This window comes from Gavialis gangeticus, unplaced genomic scaffold (assembly GCF_001723915.1).
Source record: "Gavialis gangeticus isolate Ggan-Ray unplaced genomic scaffold, GavGan_comp1, whole genome shotgun sequence".
Taxonomy (NCBI): Eukaryota; Metazoa; Chordata; order Crocodylia; family Gavialidae; genus Gavialis; species Gavialis gangeticus.
Genome location: NW_017729032.1, coordinates 178,241,964 through 178,263,483, shown reverse-complemented (window position 1 = coordinate 178,263,483; position 21,520 = coordinate 178,241,964). Strand labels below are relative to the sequence as shown.

The window sequence follows — 21,520 nt, the reverse complement described above, 5'->3', positions numbered from 1 at the left end:
AGTGAAAGCATAAAATAAAATTCAACAAGTCAAGACCAGCTGGGAGAAGGGGGGGTCGGGGGGCTCGTGGCAGAGCCCCCCATGCAGTGGGGATCACCCCTCACCTAGCAGGACATGGTGAGTTGGAGCTTTTTTTATCAAAGTGCAGGAGCAGGGCGGGGTGCGGCAGCCATTGCCAGGGCTGGGACAGCGGGTGGGGGATAGGCCTGGGTGATTCAAAGATTTGGCTGAATTGATTCAGGACAGTGATTTGAATCACCAAATCAAATCACTGTTCCCTGAATTGGCCAAATCCGAAGCGAATACTAGCCGCTTTGCACAGGCCTAATGTTTAACTGCTTGGCTGATAGGGATAGGCTATTGACCTGAGGTTTTAAGAACTAATGTTAATTAAATGATTGCTACTTTGTATATAATAAGTGTTTTAAATGGGATTTCTGGTATCTCAATTTCAGCTGAACTCTATTTTAAGTAAGATGAGCACCCTCTACAGTACTGGGACTGTCTGTAAACCTGGAGATCCTTTTAACTGTTTACTGCTAGAGCCAGGTACAGTATTAATTAATAGTGTTTGTACAATGCTCTTTATTGCAGGTTTTAGAAGTGGAACAGAGCACAGAGAAGGTTTTTAATAGTGAAAGATGATCTTGCTTCAAATGACCTTGCTTTGGATATCTTTATCTAGTTATTGTTGTTGTTTCATGTCCAGTACAATTTTGCTGGGACTTTATACACGTGGAATAATTTAGTGAAATAGCACATATTGCAGAATTCATCGATCCTTCACCTGGCCAGTTCAAAGGCCTTGTGAACATTTCCTGAGGTCTGTGGTAGGGAATGCTACAGTGAAGCTGCAGTAAAGCTCTGCACACAAATATTACCTGAAACAGATGTAATGTAGATGCCTTAGTGCAGTACTGGGCGCTCACCAACATATTCATTCTCTTGGGTGCAGAATAAGAACATAAGGACTGTCATTTAGTGTATTAGGCCATAGGTACATCTTGCCTAGTATCCTGTGTCACATGGTGGCAGAGAGCGGATGCTGAAAGGGAGAGTGAACTGGGTATGACCAGGGTGTTTCACGTCTTCCTCTCCCACTTGCAATCTTAAGCACTGTAGATACTAAAACCTCACCTTAGTATTTTGTGTGTTCTGATGACAGGTTTGGATGTCATTATGGCTAGTGGGACTGATTATTCAGAGAAACTCTGGGCTTGGCAAGGTTGGAGAGCAGACGTTGGCAAGAAGATGAGGCCACTGTATGAAGAATATGTTGAGCTGAAAAATGAAGCTGCAAGAAGTAATAGTAAGTTGCAATTACATTTGTTTTTCCTTTCAGAAATGCAGCGAAGAGGATTTGCTGCAGCCTATTTAAAGTTTTGCACAGTCATTGAACAGGTTATTCTCAAGCAAAATCATGATTCATCACTTTCCACCTAGGGGTGGATAGAATTCTACACACAGTTTGCACTCCCTCCACACATGTAACTTGCTGCATAAAGTGCAAGGGGAGTAGATATTCAGGCCAGGAATCAGATCAGACCAGATACCATACTGAAGAGACTATATTGTTATTTTCTTTAACAATGACACAGCAGCATCTTTTACTCCTAAAATCTAAAAAAACACAGCTGCATATGTCCTATGTGCAAACTTCTGAGTCAGTAATTGTGGACTTAGCTTAGTTTTTCAGTTTCCAATGAGCTACACTCTGTATCAGAGGGCGAATGCCCTTCTTCAGTGGTGCTCAAATTTCTGGTATTGAGGGCCAGAAGAGTGGTGCAGGGTCGATCTGTGGGCTGATTCCCACAGGCAGGGTCAGTCTTTAGGTCAGATCCTGCACAGAAGTGGCACGTGTGGTCAGTCTATGAGTGTGATCCAGCATGCTGGATCCAGCCATGTCCCTGGCAAGTGTGCTGGCTTGACTCCATAACCTGAATCCAGCCATGGAGTGACCCCACACACCGGCACAATCTGCACGCGGAGCCATGTCATCCAGCCGGCAAGGCTTCCCCTGGTTCTGGAAATGTTGTGGTGAGGAAACTGCTGCTATTACTGCTGACACCACTCCCCTGTTCCCAACCTTTCAGATCTGTGGGGTGGATGATGCTGCCCCACAGGCTAGAAGTTAAACACCACTGGCCTTGTGGAAATTTCAGTCCAGACTGTATCAGTACTGCCTCAGGGGATTGAAACAACTAAATCACCCTCTCCTCGTGTAAGAATATGGCTTTGTTTTCCAGATTATAATGACTATGGAGATTACTGGAGAGGAAATTATGAAACAGATTTTCCTCCAGAATATAGATTCAGTCGTAACCAGCTCATTGATGATGTAGAACGGACATTTGAGCAGGTACAGATTCAGTGCCAAGTCTTGCGGGATAATTATTGTGGTGACATGAGCTTCTTTTGCTATTTCTACAGGTTTGTTTTTCATGAGGAGAATCAATAGCTGCAACAAGAGCTGTTGATGCTGGGGGAAAGTGGTAACATTCTGGCAAGTCTGGTGGTTTGGGTTGGTGGAAGCGCAGACTGGTTTGGCTCATAATAGTTATGGTGAAAAGCAGGGTAGATTTACACCTTATAGACTGAATCAGATAAGGTGCAAATCTACCCTGTCTTTTCTGCCTGACTTCACACTAGCATGGCTGATTACTTCTCTCATAATATTATTATTTTCACAATGCTTTCACTTGCCGCTTTACATTCGCACGAATATAACATTTCAAGGGTAATCTGGGGCAAGCCCCAAATTTATGTGAACCTGGCCCCTTTCCTAGAATTAGCTTCCGTCCTTGGTCCAACAGGCCTCAATTTATTCCAAAGTCTATTTTTCCCATTTCCAAGGGGCAACCGTGGGAAGATAGCTAAGCATCAGAAGGAAAGATAAGGGGAAAGATAACCAGGGGTAGATCCAGGGTAGGTGCACTGATGCACTTGCACCCCTCTTTGATTCCTGCTCCACCCAAAGTTTAAAACTGACTGTTTGGAAGTGGCAGCAGCATTTCTAGGCAGGCAGTGCTGAGGGAGCTACTTGACTTCTTGGCTCATTGTAATCTACCTAATCCCTTCTAAGCTCTTCATTCCACAGGTGTTAGCTCTCTTCTTTTTAATGGTCTTGATGTTCCACCAACCAAGCTATCCTTAGTTCTGAAATTCTGCTATCTGTTTGCTGCTCCTGGTAATGAAGCTCCTATTTCACAGCCCTGCAGACTGTTTTGAAATCATTCCAGGAAGTTCTATTTGTTTTTTCTTCAAACTGAAATGGAATAATATAGCCCTAGGCCCCTCGCATATTAGTAAAGCTTCTAATTTATTTTTTACTGGAGAAAAATACGTGTTATGATGAAGTACTTCACCATCTGCACTCCCCACTTTTTGAAATTCTAAATCCAACCATAGAGATAACTCAGGTAATATGGGGTCCTTCTCTTGTATGGAGGTTGCATGTGGCCTCACAGGGCACGTTCCCATGAGTGGGGACATACATTTCCCTGGGAACAAACAGCAGTAGCACAATATGTGCCCCTGCAGCTTGTTCCCAGGAAAAGCCTGTGCATGCATGCTCTGGCACATAGCATGTTGCCCCGGGTGAGGTAGGGGAGGTTGGGGCTAGCACCTGGGCTGGCTCCGGCATCCTTACCTAGGGCTCTGAGGGCCTCTGCAGGCTGCAGCCATGGCAATCCAGCAACATGGAGCCTTGCTGGCAGCCGGAGTGTGGCTCTGGTTTCCAGTGGCACACACTGCTGCCATGTGCACCGCATTGCTATTTTAAGGGATGGGGGTTTTTGGCACCAGGATCTCCCAGTGCCAACCTGCCCCCCATGTGGCACCACATACCACACAGCCACACTCATCTGGACATGCCCACAGAGTATATCTGAGCCATGGGTCTGCAGTGACTTCTGTTAAGTGGCACTATATGGCTACCACATGACTCGTTCCTGAGCAGTATCAGTAGGGTCAGGTACTGGAGTCCCCCTTTACCATGGAGGAAAATGAACGATATGTTCTGGAGTGCATCATCACTTGACCTAATAACAAGGAGTACAGTATCCAAGGTGTATTCACCTGCAACTCTACCAGCATCATATACACCATTATCTGTTTACAATCCCCCTCTGCTGTCTACTTTGGACAGACAGGATGATCTCTATGTGTAAGAATGAATGAACACCGATCTGACATCAGCTGCTGCAGAACGACAAAAAACCTGAGGGAGAACACTTCAGCCTCCCTGGATACTCCATCCCTGACCTCAGGATTGCTGTTCTCAGGCAGAAAAATAAATAAAATCAGTTTGAATGGGGAATTGCAGAACAAGAAATCATCCACAAACTGAACTGTTAAGTATAGTTTAAAAAGGGGCTATCGATTCTTATCCCATTATCTGGATTAGCTTTTGTAACCCATTTGTTTCTATGGGTTCTTTGTGTGTATGCCTCTCACAGCACTGTCCCTATACTTCTTCCCCCTCACTCTCCGCCTTGCTTTCCTATCTATTGTATTCTAATCATTCAACCTACTTTATACTCTACTTTATGCTATCCTTTTACAGCATCTGAACTTGGGTTTACAAAAGTTTGTGCTCTCTCTATATATCTTATTTATTTAGTCTATAAAGATGCATACTGACCCTGGCTTCTGACTGACTTCAGACTAACACAGCTATCTTCCTCTTTTTGAAATATAGTCACTGAATGTTGTATTCATGTGCTCAGATTATTTAACAGGTATATTACGATAGCCTCCCCACCCCCCAAGTTGGTTTAAATTTCTAGGCTCTTCATTCAGGATGTAGATTTAGATAAATTAATTCCTCTGTGCTATATCTCCTTTGTGTCTTTTCAGATAAAACCTTTATATCAACAACTGCATGCTTACGTAAGGTATAAGTTGGAACAGGTCTATGGCTCAGATCGCATCAGCAAAACTGGATGTCTGCCTGCCCATTTACTTGGTATGAAAATGCAGCTTTACTATATTAGCTTGTTTTCATAAATGTTTCATAAATATTTATGGGGTGGAGGACATAAACAGCTACATATACAGTAAGACATACAATGTACAGCCTGAGTGCATGTGTAGGAAAATGCTACAATATGCAGTGAAACAAATTTAATAACTACTGATTGTAAGCATGATACAGTATGCACTTAATTTTTTGTAACTTTTCCCTTTCCATTGAAGGTGACATGTGGGGGAGATTCTGGACAAATTTGTATCCCTTGACAGTTCCCTATCCAGACAAACCAAACATTGATGTAACTCGTACAATGGTCGAAAAGGTAAAACTTAATGTGGGTTGCATTGAAAATTCGGTTTTGCTGTGATTTATGTGGTTCTGTACATGACATTTTTAGATAGCATTTAAAATACATCAAATGTTTCAGCTTTCACCTAGAATACTATGGCTGGCCTGAGGTGAAGTCATGTCCTAGGCACTGAATTATTGTCTACACATCCTTTCATAGTTTCCTTTATTCTTCCCCTGTGTTTATCTGTCTGATTCTCATCTGTTCTAATCTTCCTTGACTCCCCTTACTCTTTCTATCCTCTTATATGGTCCAGTCTCAATTTCAAATCCATTCCCCTCTTCTGCATCTGTTCCACAAATTGATATTTTATGAGTATAGAGAGTCCAATAAAATAGAATCCCACCCAACATAGTCTGAACTGAACAGTCATTACCAGGCATCATTCTGGTCAATCCATTTGGATGTTGCCTCTTGTTTTCCTCCTATTTTCCTGTCTTGTCTCCTTACACTGCTAACTCTAAGAACAGGGACTGTTTAGTAAAGTCCTAGTACAATAAGGCCACATTGGAATTTGTAGCCTGAAATTTTGCAACCTGGTACTCTTATGAGAAGCGGGAGATATGGGCTTGGATCCCATCAGGCTGAGGAGAGCTTATAACCCTGGCCTCCCATGTCTTGGAGGTGTGCTCTAATACTAGCCTTAAAGAATTATGTAGTTAGGCGCCTGTCTTGATAAAGGAAGGTAGGCACTCTGGATTCCAAGTGAATGGAGATGCCAGTGTCCAGCCTTGGTAAGACTTTAAGCTTTAAGCTTTGAAGAGGGATGAAGATAAAGAAAAACCTCTGTGTTCAAGCGGCTGCCTATAAATATGCTCAGAGGTGGGGGATCTGGCCCTAAGTGACTTTGCCCAGAAGAAAAGCAGAGCAGAGATAGGAATTGCATCTGGTCTGCTACATCTTAGGCTTACACCCTAACCACTGAAATCTACTTCCTCTCTTCATGCTCTAGTATCTGATGTTAAGCAGCAGTAGGTCATTGCTAATGAAATTTAGAGGAAGGTTTAGACTTTGAAATGTAGTTATGGCCTGATAAATGACTCCTAAATTGTACTCTTATTTATTTATTATTTTTACTGAGATATGCTGTTTCTTTGAATTCTTGGTTACAGGCTCAATTTTCTTCTCACACTCATGTTGCATCCCCATCTTTGACAAGCTACTCCTGATTTATAAATTCCCTAGATTACTGACGAGAATAAGTGCTTTCCATCTTATCTTTCTGTTAACATTTTCTATTTTGGATTCTGGGTTATCAACAGAGATCCTAGTTTTCTCTGATTTAAAAAAAATCCCAATGTTTGGATTAAAAGTAACCCCAAATCCATATTTTTCCATTATTAAAATGAAATGCCACTAATATATAGATATACATATAGTGGTATTTCATTTTATCACAGAAAAAATGTGGATTTGGGATTACTTTTTTAACCAAAAATTGGGGATTTTTTTAAATCAGAGAAAACAAGCATCCCTGGTTATCAGGGTGAGTTGTTAGGTTGGCCATTAGAGAAAACTAATACCATATTTGAAGACAGTTAGACTTTGATTTGAAGTTGTTGAAAAGTAATATATGTACAGTCCTTTGGGCTGGTTTTTGGCATTGTGGAAATGGACTACCTATAGAGAGATTGGTTAATATTATAACCAAATTATCACTGTCTGTTTCAGAACTGGGATGCTTCAAAAATATTTAAAGCAGCTGAGAACTTTTTTGTTTCCATTGGCCTCCCTCCAATGACTCCAGGTTTCTGGAACAACTCTATGCTTACTGAGCCTAATGACAGAAAGGTGGTTTGCCATCCTACAGCTTGGGATATGGGAAATAAGGATTACAGGTACTGAAACTACTGTGAATCCTTCTTACAGGTACTCACAGAGTGTACACAGCTGTATATTCTACACAGAATCAAACTGCTACTTTAATACTATCATTTTTTTCCTTAATTTTATATTTTTAAAAATAAAATTAAAGTTTTAGAGAAGTTCAGGGATTTTAAGTCTGTAATTGCAACCTGTTATGTAGGGATCAGTGGATTACCCTCTTGTATAAATTAGAGGAGTTTATTTATACTTTTGTAAGTTAAGGAAAGAAACAATTTCACATAACTTAAAAAAAATCACAAATGAACAATGAATTTTCTGAGACCTTCTAAGATGCAAGTCAGTGAAAAAATATATCCTTATGGGCATGTCTACATGGTCATTAATGTGCAGTAGTTACTGCATATTTAATTTAGTACTTGTATAATCAAGTACTACATAAATATGCAGTAACTGGAATTACTGCACAGTAGTACCGACAAATGCCTTTTTAGTGCCACTATTGCACAGTAGCCTAATAATACTGTGCAGTAGCATATTAGCACTGCCCATGCTGTGACACGCTACTGTGCAGCATTATTAGGCTACTGCACAATTAACGTCTTGTGTAGATGAACCCCATGTGCTTAATTAATTAGTATATAGTAGGAATGTGATTTTTTTATATAATAAGGCCCCTTGGAGGAGATTTTATCTCCCCTTGAAATCAGCTGTAGTTACCCTACAAAGAGAGAATAAGATTAATGGAAGGTTGCAACTTATTGGTCAGTGAAATGGGTCTGAAAGTTTCCTATCTTTCATCTTGCATCAGTGTTATTTGGTGGTGGTAAAGAGAATCCACATTTGAAAGTTGAGGTGCACCAATATATCATTCCATACCATATCAGCACCAATAAAAGGCAAATTGACACTATTGGCAATCAGCTTTTTTTGGTCTATGTGGCTGATAATGTCACCGATAAATGCTGCATGCATGCATGCAGCCACAGTATGCACATGGCCAGGAATACACCTGAAAGCTTGGAGAACAGAGTCTAGCTGGTAAGTCTGTGGCAGGGCAGAGGGGTTTGGGGAGGCAGATTGAGGTCCCCATGGTGAGGGAGGGAGTAGGGCTGCAGGAGTCATGGTGCCCCCTGGATTTGTGCATGGTATGCAAGTGGGCTGCCCACTGCAGGCTGGGGCTGGGGGCTGTACCTGGCTTCTCCCAGTGGGATGACTGGGCCGGGGCTGTGCTCAGGGTTGGCATGGGCAGGGGGGTGGCAGTGTCACTGGGGGGACTATGGGGTGGGCTACAGCCACCCCATATTCCCCCATAGTCCTCCCTCCTAGTGCTACCACTGCCTACCCTGAGCACAGCCGTGACTCAGCCCCCACTCCAGTAAGAGACTGGCATAGCCCCCCGCACTGGCTTGCAGTGGGCAGCCCGCCCTCACCCCATGCACAAATCTGGGGGACACTGTGACTCCCCCGTGGGTGCATGCAGTGGCAGAAGCCAACCCCCCATTCCTGCCCTCCCATGCTCTCAGACGAGCTGCCTGTGGTGCCATCCTGTGCCCCACCCTACCCCAGCTGGGCAGCACCTCCCCCAGCCCCACTCCCTCTTTCACCATGGTGGCCTTGATGTGCCCCCCCCATGCCCCTTTCCCCCCACTGACTTAACTGGATGGATGCTACTGTCCAAGCTGCCAGGCTACATTTTGGTAATTGGATCCGTATCAGCCAATATGTCTGGTTAATAATTGGCTATTGGTATTGGACAAAAAATCTTTATTGGTGCACCCCTATTTGAAAGAATAATATTTTTTTTCTGGTGGGTTTTAATTAAATGTAAATGTAAATGTAAATGTAGAAGGCTGTTCAAGGGGTTGGAACATCAAAAATAGCTGATATATTTCATGTACAGTAACCAGTATTTGTTAGTTCTCATAGTATTATACAATAATATTATTGTATTGTTTAAATGTGGCAATGGACGTTCAGCTCAGTAGGCAGTTATTTACAAGCCAAGTTTTGGAGTTCAGTCACTTTTTACATCACCATGTATGACGCGGTCAGCAATATTCTTTTTGTCTCTGCAGAATTTAATAGCAACTGAAGGTATTGTGATTAAACTGTCTTCCAAATCACCTTTGGAGAGTTATCAAAAACAGGACAGGCCAAAAGGTGAATACTTTGGAAAACCATGAGTATGCCAAACCCTACAGGGTTCATAACTGAGTTACTGAGGTTGTTTTGCAACTGAGATGGCAGCATCCAGTACTTCAAAATTGAACTGAAATTTCATAGCTGCATGACTGCTTCTTTTTAATTGCAAACACTTTTTGTTGGAATACAGGATCAAGATGTGCACCAAAGTGACTATGGATGACTTCCTGACAGCACATCATGAGATGGGGCATATCGTATATGACATGGCATACTCCAACCTTACTTTCCTCCTAAGAAGTGGTGCTAATGAAGGATTCCATGAAGCAGTAGGAGAGATCATGTCACTTTCTGCAGCTACTCCAGAGCATTTGAAATCTATTGGCCTTCTAGAACCTACTTTTCAGGAAGACAATGGTAAGACATTAAAACACACTCATGTTGTATTTTCTAGCAAAATGGGGAAATGACCTGCATGTTTTTGAACATTCCATTACATACAGTAACCTTAGTCATTACTCATTGTAGCAGGGCACTAATATGTGACTGCTCCTTTAAGGGCAGAAACTGCCTGGCTGGAGGGCCGTGCAGGAAAAACAGAGCTCCACAGCTTCAGGTTGCTTGAACAACAGCCAAATGGGACAATTGGCCAGCACCTGCAGATGGTCAGATGACTGGAAGGAAGTAGGGCTGGGGATATATAAACTTAGGCTGGAGCTAGCAGTTTCACTCTCTTTCTCTCTGGAGACTCCTAAGGGAAGGAACACAGCCTTCAACAGCTACCTAGAGACCTTTGGTCACCTGCTTTGCTGCCTAGAAGGACTAAGGCTCTAGGAGCCTATAAGGTAGCCAGGACTAGGAGATACTATTCTAGGGTGGTAATTTTATTTTCTTAAGGGGGCAGAGCATGGTCTTTATTATCAATGTTATGTTATAGCCCAGGGGGCTTATGGCTGTGTTGCTGTATGCACTGGTGGACCGGGATGAGGCTATAAAGGGAGGTTTGGAGGCCTCATTAGTGCTCAGAGAAAGGGGCTTACAAACTGGGCAGAGCCCAGCAAGGTGTGCAGAGAGCCAAGCATCAGAGAGGCACCCAAGAAAGGGGTGCAGAGAGCCCAGCACCAGTTAGGCACTAGAGAGAAGGGAACAGAGAACCCCATGACAGAGAGGAGCCAGAGAAAGGGACCCAGAGAGCCTGGAACCAGAGGGTCGCATAGAGGAGATGTTAGTAGTATGACACCTGCAAGGTTTGGGACACGATAAGGGGAGGTTGGAGTTATGTAGTACACCCTGGGCACTAAGAGGGCAGCATCTCACCTAGAACTATCTATTTATTTTCATTACAACAAGGCATGGCAGGAAAGGTAGGTGGATGGACTGCCTAGGACAGGTAGGTGGGTGGGCCGACATAGAGATCGGCCTTGGGATGGCCCCTGTCACACTCATGTCTTCATGACAGTTATGCTTTGCTCTTTTTTAGATACTGACATCAACTTCCTACTCAAACAAGCCCTCACAATTGTTGGAACAATGCCTTTTACTTACATGCTAGAGAAGTGGAGATGGATGGTATTTCGTGGTGACATTCCAAAAGAGGAGTGGATGAAGAAGTGGTGGGACATGAAGTATGTAGGGGGAACAGGAAGATGGACTTCTGAGAGAGGTTGGGAGGATGGCCCAGGGATTGACATTACCCTGGTTAAGTTCACTTTACTGAACATACTTCAGGCTGCCATGATTGGGTCCTAACAAGCAGGACCTGGGTTATTCCCTAAGTCTTCAGCTACCCTCTCTGACTCTCACCTCTTTGGCAGATTTTCTGCCCCAAATCATCACAGGGATAATTCAGCTTTCATTTTTCAGGAGTACCCAAGGAGTCAGGGAAGTAGATGGGAATCCCAAGTTACTTAGCAAAACTAATCGGATGTGTTAAAGTGGCACTGAAATGCTGTCTACCTGAAGATAAGGGTTTTGGTACTCCTTGTGGCAGAAAGCCACCTTGGTTTCTCCCCAAAAATCTCTGCCCTGTGACACTGTGATTTAAATCTCTGTGCTGTGACCATTCAATTAGGATGGGCCCAGCACACAGGGGACCACACCCTCAGCCTGTCTCTTTAGGGAACTTGAGCTGGCTGCATTCCTGAGGGAGGGGGAAACCTGCTCCCTCTGCCTACGTGACTTGCATCACTTACCTGGGTAAGGGGTTTCTACCTGGGGAGCTGGAATCTGCCCGGTAACAGGTGATGCATTTCAAATTGGTTGGCTGACAGCCAACTGGGGCTGACCTCCGCTGGCCCAGGTGAATGAGGTCACAGGGGCTATATAAGTTAGGAGGGGGAAGGAGGCGGTCTCTCCTCTCCGGCCATGAGGTGACGCAGCAGCCAGGCAGGGGACAGAGAAGCCTTAACATCTGAAACTGGCTCTCTCCCCCCAAACTCACGAGCTAGGAACCGCCTGCCTCCAAAGGGAAACTTCACCTGCCTTTGGAAGATGCTTGTGAGTAAGCTACTCAATCTGATTAGATATTTAGCTGGAAGTATCACAGATGCGTAATCAAAAGGCTACCACAGCCAGACTGTTTGCTCTTTAGGATTTCTAGATATTGCTCTATCCTGTACCCTAGTTTACCCTACCCCCTGTAATCAATAAAGTTCTCCTTTTTGACTGGTGTGGGAGACTTATTGAGGGGTGGGTCTAAATTATGCCTAAGAGACCCCTTAGGTCTGTGGACTAAGGGAGACTTTACCTTTTTGCCCCCGGACTTGGGGAAGTACCCCAAGTGCCTGTACTGGGTTGAGTACCCGTGGGACTTTAGGCCTGTGTTACCCCAAGGACACAGGGCCGCGAGACAGTCCATTCTTGGGGTGGTGGCGGCACGTTACCCCCAGACTAGCGAGTGTGCTCCGGGAGAGGGGTCGGCCGGACATAAGGCGCCCCTAGGGAGGCATTCGGAGCCTGGAAGGTGGTCAGGCGCAGAGAGGTGGGCGGCTCAATGCAGGAGCACCCCCTACTGGCCCGCCTCACGTGGTGGAAACAGCGGAGGGATACGAATACCCAGCTGTGTTCCTGAGGTGGGATCGCTGCACCCACCACACTCCTGATGCTGGGTGGACTAAATGTCTCCCTGGAATGAGGTCATTCATTTCAGAGATCTTGCTGTGCTGAAGTGGGTGTGTCTTTATGGTGCAGTTCAGGATATCAGTTCCTCAGAATGAGCTCTATACACAGAACAACAGCAGTTTAGGAGCCTCATTTAGTTCATTTGTAATTTCTGTTTGGAAGGTAAAAAAGGATATGAACAGTGATTACTTGCATATATATTTTGTCTTGTGAATGACTAATAGACACCTCTTTATTTTTATTTCCCCATTCCAGAAAAGAAATAGTTGGTGTGGTTGAACCAGTGCCTCATGATGAAACATACTGTGACCCTGCAGCCCTGTTCCATGTGGCCAATGATTACTCTTTCATAAGGTACTGACTTACATTACATTTGTAACTTACATTGTGGGATATACAAGAAGCCCCTGGTGACTAAAGCATTTGGGTTAAATTCTTAGGGTCAAAGTCTTCTTTCATTTAGAACCTGACCTAAAGCCTGCTGAAGTCAACAGGAGTCTTTCCATTGTAGGATCAGGCCCACAGACCAGTGTCCATTCATAAGGCCGTTCATAGAGCCATTCATAAGGCCGTGTTCTTATGCAGGACAAAGTGGCCTGGAAAATGCTAGCTGAGATCTCTGGCTTCACAGGGGAACTCTTCCTAGCGTGAAACCAGTAAAAATAGGTCTCTGTGACTTTCTGCGGCAATTAATCCCCTCCCAGCCCCAGCACAGGCACAGTTGTGGTTGGTTCCCTGGGACCCCCCATCCACTGGTGGGAGTGGAGAATGAAAGCCATTGTGACCCCAGATTGTATAATCAGAAACAGATTTTGGCTTTTCTGCTGTACTGGATTTTGGCACCTTGGGTTATCATGAAGGACCACTACAGTCTACCTTTAGGGTAACTTACTTGCATGTTAGAGAGGTGGAGGTGGATGAGATAGAACATTCTAAACACACTTTGAGCCCCAAGGACATCTGTACATGTGCTCCGGGGTAAAGGAGGGGGGCACTTTAATTAGAGCAGCTCTTAAGAGCCACTCTAATTAAAGCTCCTGCAATACTTCGTGTATTCAGCATCCCACACTTCAAAATGGTGGCAGGGGTGCTTGAACTAAAGCTCCTTCTACTAATTACCATGCATCAGAGAAAGTGTCAGGCATGTGTATAGGTGCCCCAAGAGTCTAGATATGCACACCACTTAAGACCAGCTTAAATTTCGAGAATGTTTCAAAAGCATCACAGGAAAATCAAATACTGTTTTGAGCCAGTCCTCCATGAACCCACTCAATATTATGTGCAGACACAGAGTTTTCCAAGCCTAGTGTCTAGTCAGGTCTCCAGGCATCCCAAACTGCACTGCTCCTCACCTTTTCCCTCCAGTACATTCAGGGCAAAGTGTTGCTCTGGAATGCAGCCAGAACTCTATGGTTCAAACCTCTGCTCCCAGCTTCTCCCCAAACCAGGGTGGGCAGACTGTGCTGTGGTAGCAGAAGTAAGGATTGTTTTTAAGTGTCCCCTATGACTGGGGCCACATCAGCTGAAAGTTCCTAACTGTGCTCTCCTAGCACTGGGGGTTGATGAAGTGCTCTGGGATTGGGCTTTCCCTGCACTGAAAATACAGCATGATAGATTCTAACACACACAAGTGGGAATGTGGTGGCTGTTTCTTTGCCAAATGCTTAATGGAACGTGTTGTTTCTGTTCCTTTGTCTCCCTTTAGATATTACACAAGGACCATTTATCAGTTCCAGTTTCAGGAGGCACTCTGCAAAGCTGCTAAACATACAGGTCCTCTTTATAAATGTGACATTACCAATTCCACGGCAGCTGGTGACAAATTGCGGTAAAAAACTACACAATTTGCTGTATAAAAGAAATTATAATAGGCCTAAGTCCGATGCATCCCTGCTAATGTTACTAAAGACCATGGAGTTATCGCAAGGATGAGAGGTCCCTTTCTGAGTCTGATTACATTAGGTTATATTAGCGGACGATCTGACCTTTAGGAGCTTAGTTTTCACTTAATGAGAAGGGAATGTATTTGCCTTAATAAGAGTGGGGAAAAAATCAGAAGAGGAAAGGAATACTTCCAGACCAGATCCTGGTAAAATAATTTGCAGATAGATGGAATATAGCAGCATTTTCCCCTCTTTTCATACACAGGAGCATGCTTTCCTTGGGGAGATCACAACCATGGACCCAGGCATTAGAAGATGTGACGGGAGAAAAGACAATGAATGCAACACCCTTGCTCCACTACTTTGGGCCCTTATATCAGTGGCTGCAAAAGAATAACGCCAATAGGCGCATTGGCTGGGATACAACCTGGACACCATGTATGTACCTCTTTAATATACAGAGTCCAGGAAATATCATGATACTGTTCTCCCATTCTGTGAAGGTTCCTGGAGTTGGGAGTAGAGGGTAAAGTTTAGAGTTTTCATTGAATAGCAGGGAAGTCAGTATGTGCAGAGACTGTGGGCACATCCACACAAGATACTTAATGCACAGTAGGCTAATTGTACTATACATTGGCACGTCATGGCAGAAGCCATGCTAATGCACTAATGCACAGTAGAATTAGTCTATTGCTCATTAAGCATCATGAAAAGACCATGCGCTGGTGCTACTGCACAGTAGTGCCAATTACTGCACATTTAGTGAGTTTCTCATAGTAGAGGTGCTAAACTTAATGTGTAGTAACAATGGCACATTAATGCATGTATAGATGTGCCATGTGTTACTGTCAACTACTATGATTGACATGGGTAGGTCTAGGATATAGTAACGGCATGGACCATGTCGGGGTAGAGACAAGGTGTAGCTGGAGTCCCCAGACTGGTGGGGGACACTGGGAAGGTGGGCAGGGAACAGGCTTATGAAGAGAGGAGACTTGCCCACTGCTGCTATTGCCATGGCTGCTGTCCCCAGAAGTATGGGGATAACTCCAGAGCTGTTCCTGCCCTGGTACAACCAAGGGCTGTGTGGAACAGCTGCATGGGAAGCTGGACTCATCCAGGGACAGTCAGGGTGACAGGCAGGTTCCTCCTTCCAGCCCCTTTTCCCTGCTTGCTCCCCAGGAGTCCCTTGCTGGCTGGGAAGCAAGCCCTGGAAGGAGGAACCTGCACACTGCTGCTGCTTTCCCTGGCCAAGCCCAGCAGCCCATACAGTTGTTTCCTGCAGCATGTGGTGGGAGTGGCTCATGAGTGGCTCTGAGGCACTAAGGCACTGGGAACAGCCAGATGGGGACAACAGTGATTGGGGGCAGGTTCCTCTTTCCAGTGCCTTCCCCAACCAGTGGGGGTTATAAAGGATGGCAGAGAGCAAGTGCAGAAAGAAGGAAGTCACCTGCTGCTGTCACTGTCTCCAACTGAGCACCCTATATAGCTGTTCCGCACAGCTGGAGCAGGATAGGAGTGGCTCGGGGGTTCCTCCTGCACCCTGGTCTGCCAGGGACAGTGGTAGTAGAAGGAGGGGTGCAGCTGTACTGCTGCACTCCCCTTGGATCCACCCTGATCAATGCTTTGTATGATTCCAAGAAATAGAACTATTGACCTTGGTAATGAATATATTGACAGAGGGGCAAATTTTAAAGATATTCCTTTTTATATTGGCTGCCTCCAAAACTCAGTATGCATAAAAAGAGAGAGGGACAAATGATTGTTTGAGGCTGCAAGGTTTTGCAAGTGCAATTAATCTGGGCCCAGAAAGGACTGAGCTAGGTCTCTTCCATGCTCTCTGCCCTAGCTGGAGGTAATTGGGCACTGGCTGAGTCATCCCTAGGGCTCTCAGGAAGAAGGCCTGAGGCCCATTGGCTTAGATCACTTCAGACCCAACAGCAGAGAGCTGTTTGAGCAAGCAGATTGCGGAGCTTTCTGTCTTGGTCTTCTGGAACTCTGCTAACCTGCTTGCTCCTTCCTAGATCTTGCCTGAATCTTGCCTAGTTTAATCACAAGAGAAGGCTGAGAGGGGATCTGGTAGCCATCTATAAACTGGGCAGGGGAGACCAGCAGGCAATGGGAGAGACCCTGTTCCCCTGAGCACTGCTGGGTGTAACAAGGAATAACGGCCATAAGCTGGCAGAGGGTAGATTCAGGCTAGACATCAGGAGGCGCTACTTCACAGTCAGGGTGGCTAGGATCTGGAATCAACTTCCAAGTGAAGTGGTGCTTGCTCCTACCCTGGGGGTCTTTAAAAGGAGGCTAGACAGAATTCTAGCCGGGGTCGTTTGACCCCAGTACTCTTTCCTGCCCATGGCAGGGGCCGGACTTGATGGTCTGCTCAGGTCCCTTCTGACCCTACCAACTATGAAACTATGAATCCTTTACCTTGATCCTTGCCTAAAATCCTGCCTGCATCTTTGTCTAGCCTGAACCTGTGCAAACCAGCTTGGAATGCTAAATGCCATTTCCTCTCTTCTCTCCTTTACTGGCCATCTTAAAAAAATGGGAATCAAGAAAGAGTTGTAGGAACTGCAAGATACTTTATTCAATGCACTGGAATCCTACCCAAGGCTGTCAGTCTAATGCTGAACTACTAAGCCACACCACCAAGGCTGCAGTCAGTATGCAGCGCAGCCTAGTGGCCGAGAACAGAGTTGTTTCTACCACTATTTTGTGAGAGAGTAAAATGTATTGCTAAAAGCCCATCACTTCAGCACTAATGATACCAGGGAGCAGCTTTATGGTATTGACTTTGGAAGTCTGACGCAATGCTCGTTTCTTTTAAAAACAGATGCTGCCAATTCAATCAAAGTACGGATCAGTCTGAAATCAGCACTCAGAGACAAGGCAGTAAGTACCTAGGTACATCGTTCTGGATGGGGTCTTCTGGAATAGACTCAGACCAATATATTACTGTGGTTTTTTAATTTCCTGTTTTGTTTTAACAGTCATAGGGCAATCTGGTAGTATCAAGTTCCATCTTATACAGTAGGCACTGGAGACCCTTTGGAAAATTCATATATCAAGGGCCAGATAGTATTCTACCTATTAAGAACATAAGTAGACTTAGGCAACTCAATGCAATTGTATTTCAGGCTACTAAATCCTCTGAGAAACAGTTCATGCAAAGTGGGTGCGCTCACCTCCTGCTTGCTGCTTCCTGTGAGTCTGAAGTCTAAGGTGAGGCTGTGTCATGAAAGTCAGCATGTTTATGTTCATTCAGAGACCTGAGCAATGTGCAGTAGTTGGCACCTAAGTGCATTTAGGCACCTACCAAGTCCTAGGTCACTTTTACTTCTAGCTTTTTGTTTCACTATTTGCTGTAACCTTTCCAGGTTCACATAAGCTCTGCTGTCCTCATTCCCTCCTTTGTCCACACTCCTACCCATGTGCTCAAATATCTTTTCTGTATTTGTTATGGGATTTAGAAACAGTGAAGCAAAGGAAGGCATCTCCCTTAATAAGCATTGACTCCTGACTACTTTGGCCCACCTACTTAAGCTAAATGTTTGGTTGAGGATTTTCTCTTTATTGTAATTCCCTTTTCATATTATTCACAAAAGTGCTGTGTAATGTCTTTAAAAACAAATACTCCGTTCTCATTAAAGCTAGTTTTTGTTTTTGGGGATGGGATCACATTAGACAGATACTTGTTGCCTATTAGACTCAAACAATAGTGGTTAGAATTCAGACCTAGGTGTAGGAAGCCATTGGTTGGTACAAATGTGGGCTTATTTATCACACAAACAGATACTACAAGTTCTATCACTCTTGCATGTAAAGTCTGGTAATTATTTTTATTGCTATCTAGCCTGATGACTTGAGGTAGATACATTTCAAAACTGATAACAGTAACATGGAATGACTCTTGAGGAAGCAATCAAAACTCATGGCAGAAGTGATATTTTTTATTAGACCAACTAGAAACTGCGCCCAAAAGCTGGTCTAAAATCTCCCCCAGCATATGATTGGTTCAATAAAAGATATCACGCATAAAAACCTTGTCTCCATATTACAACACATTTATTAGTCATTATAGTTAATGTTTACCTTAATTCCTTTTTATGCCTGGCTTTTTTGCCATCCTGTTCTTTTTGCTGTGCAGTTGAGCAGCTGTAATACAATCTTATTTAGAGTACTTAATTTTAATTACTGTATGTTAAATATGTTCCCAAGCTCCAAGGAGGAAAGCATGGGACTTTTCTTTTTCCCTTCAAACCAGTCCCTGCTTTACCAAATTACAAGCTATTTGCATTAGGTAACTCCCTGCCTTCCCGTAAATTCTATCCTGGTGACACTCACAAGAAACTGAATTTGGCAAGGGCTCCTTGCATTAGCAAGCAAGTCAGGAAGATTCCTACATAGGAATCCCTGAAGTTCACAATGAGACAGATTCAGCTCTAGCACTGGCTGCTCCATTGTGCCCAGCCAATGCACCAGCAATCCTAAACCTAATTTAACTGTGAGTTTAAGATGGCTTTAGAGCTGTTTTACACCACTAGCGTAGCATAAAATACTGTGCACCAGTGAATTTCTCTCCTCATAGCTTCTGTTTGGCTTCAGTTAAGAATGCAAAGGATCAGGGGCCCCTTTGATTCAGCAGTGAAATGCTGGATATTTGGTGAATGAGGGGACATGTTCACAAAAAAAGATAATTGGAAATGGTCCAAATTACACAACAGACCCCTTGTGTTATTGCATATAATGGTGACAGCTCTAAGATAAAGGCTCTTGTAACAAGTAATGCTGTGCATATTATATAATGTTGGCACGGGAGTTTCTATGGACCTAATCCTGCGTTCATTGAAATAATTGACAAAGCTCTCATTTATTTCAATGAGTGTAGGTACAGCCCTGAGGCTAATGCCTGGGGTAAGCTTCTAAATACCTAACTGTGTACTAGCTGCACCAGCTTGGATAACTCAGTGTAACTCGACTGAAGTCAATAGAGGTACATCAATTTTCAGCTGAGGTCTAGCCTCATATTTCTAGAAACCCAAACAGCCTTAGCTTGAGCATTACAAGATAGAGAAAAATTGCTTCTTTGCTCCTGCCTGCTGAATGTATTCTAAACAGAACAGTGTTTATATTGAAGAGTGAAAGAGACTGGTGAATGTAAAACCTGAGGCAGGATCAGGCTTTTCCTTCCAGTTGTATAAATACCATTACATTAACTGAGATGCAGTGGACTTTGGAAGAGTATCCATTTGCTTCAGTGTTATAATAAAGAAGCAGAGTTGGGCAATAGATCAGATATAACTTGGATCAGCTGGTCACATCCCTCATCAGACAGTACTGGCTTAGGACATACCTCCAACTACAGTGTAGGTATGTATATGTTATAACTGGATCTTTAAACTGGCTTGCTGAGGTCATAGTAGCATAAATGTCATCCGTTCAGTAAATAGCCAAGGTCCCTTGTCAGATTGTAATGCTATACCCCCACTATTGCGGCACAAGATGACTAGTTAAAGCTAGGTCAGGCATGTCTACACATGCTGAAATCAGAGGGTTGATTGCAGTGTGGAATACCACTGGTCGCAAATCAGGTTAATCAAATAAAAGCACCTGCAGCTTTGCTTCAGATGAGATTTTAGGAATAAACATGATTTACAAGACTAACCTGTCCATCCCCTTTTAGCTTCAGTAATTTCTATTTGGTTGAAGAAAAAATATGTCATAGATTATTTCATATGAGGATCTGTCTCATATTTTTTATTATCTACCCCTTTAAAAATAGTCACTAAAAATACTCTCTCTGGGTGCATCCAGACAAGTGCGCATGTGTGGTATGTGGCATCTCAGAACTGTCTGCAGTGCCACAAACCACACACACTGCACATGCAGGCATTTGTTATTTTCTGTGTGGTAATTTTTTGGGGCACTGTTGTCAAAAAAACCCACGTGTGAAAGAGCAGGATGGTTGCACGTGGTGGCAGCACGTGCCGCCTGAAACCAGAGCCTGGCTGGCCAGTTGCATGCTCCAGCTGCCAGCCATGCTCTGTGTGCTGGATTGCTATCACTGGAGCCCCAAGAGGCCCCCAGAACCCCAGGTAAGGCTGTGGGGGTCAGCCCAGATACTGGCCCCAGCCTCCACTACCCCACCTGGGGCAACTTGCCACGTACCAGAGCGTGTGTACATGGGCGCTCCCTGGGGGCAAGTAGCAGAGGCACAGCTATGTGCCAGTGGTGTTTGTCCCCAGGGAAATGCATATGCATGCTTGTTTGGATGTGCCCTCTGTGTCTAATGTGGCAGTGTGCCATAAGAAGCTAAAAACATGGGCTGAGATTTTGATATGACCCTTAGATTGTGGGGATTTAAGTATATTTTAATATTAACATTATTTCGGGGATTAAAGGCCAAATTGACATCTCTCAAGAAGACAGTAGCACATGAAATCTTTGTTTGAATACATGGTGTAATAATATACACAGTTTCCTGAGAGGCCGTTTCTGTTTGAAAGGGAAGCAAAGTTTCTAAATAGCTAACCTGCAGTAGGCCCAGTTCCTGATTACCTGAGACAGAGCAGTTGGTTATTGGTTACTGAAGCTCCAATCAGAAGTTTAAGTCACTTGAGCAATAAGTTCCCTCCACTCCACTTTTCTCAAATATAATAATTTTGTTTAAAAGGGCACTTATCTGAGACTTACACAGGCAATTAAACTGCATGATAGTTACAATGCTGTATATACAAAACACATTTTTAAAAAGCCAGAGGAAGTGCTAATCCCCAAAAGCACCAGTTGCGGAATCAAACTCAATGGGCGTATCCAGATGAGCCTGCATGTGTCTCTTGCAGTGTCTCAAACCCCATGCAGGAACGGGAAAAAGTTCCCCGATCCCTGGATATCTAGGGGTAAAAAAAAACCAGAGTGAAATAAAACCTGAGGCAACTGGAGGCTGGGTTCTCCACAGAGACACTGTGGTAGCAGCTAGAGTGTCTCTGTGGCTGGCCCTTGACCTGGTGCTGAAGCACACTGCCTGCCTGTGCAGGGCAGGCTGCGTGCCAGCTGCAGGGAGCTGGACCTGGGGTCCAGTGCTGGTAAGTAGGGGGTAGGGGACCATGAGGGGATCTGTGCTGGTCCCACCTGCTCCCCCAGCCCCCTGGATCCCTGCCCCGCCTAATCCCAACCCCCCACCTGCCTCCCAGCCCCACTGATGGCTGCCTCACCTGGCCCCAT

The 21,520-nt window shown here is 44.4% G+C and overlaps 1 protein-coding gene across 2 annotated transcripts in view; it reads left to right on the top strand.

The window, feature by feature from the left end:
* The window catches only part of ACE2 (angiotensin I converting enzyme 2), a 51,126-nt gene that overhangs the window by 12,252 nt on the left and 17,354 nt on the right, over positions 1–21,520 (top strand). For both annotated transcript variants that reach the window (XM_019525515.1, XM_019525516.1), the window contains exons 3-14: positions 456–549; positions 1,166–1,309; positions 2,247–2,359; positions 4,858–4,966; positions 5,197–5,294; positions 6,993–7,159; positions 9,481–9,707; positions 10,771–10,915; positions 12,666–12,764; positions 14,116–14,238; positions 14,559–14,731; positions 17,130–17,188. In XM_019525515.1, coding sequence (XP_019381060.1) covers positions 456–549; positions 1,166–1,309; positions 2,247–2,359; positions 4,858–4,966; positions 5,197–5,294; positions 6,993–7,159; positions 9,481–9,707; positions 10,771–10,915; positions 12,666–12,764; positions 14,116–14,238; positions 14,559–14,731; positions 17,130–17,188 — 1,551 coding nt within the window. The remainder of the gene's footprint in view (positions 1–455; positions 550–1,165; positions 1,310–2,246; positions 2,360–4,857; positions 4,967–5,196; positions 5,295–6,992; positions 7,160–9,480; positions 9,708–10,770; positions 10,916–12,665; positions 12,765–14,115; positions 14,239–14,558; positions 14,732–17,129; positions 17,189–21,520) is intronic.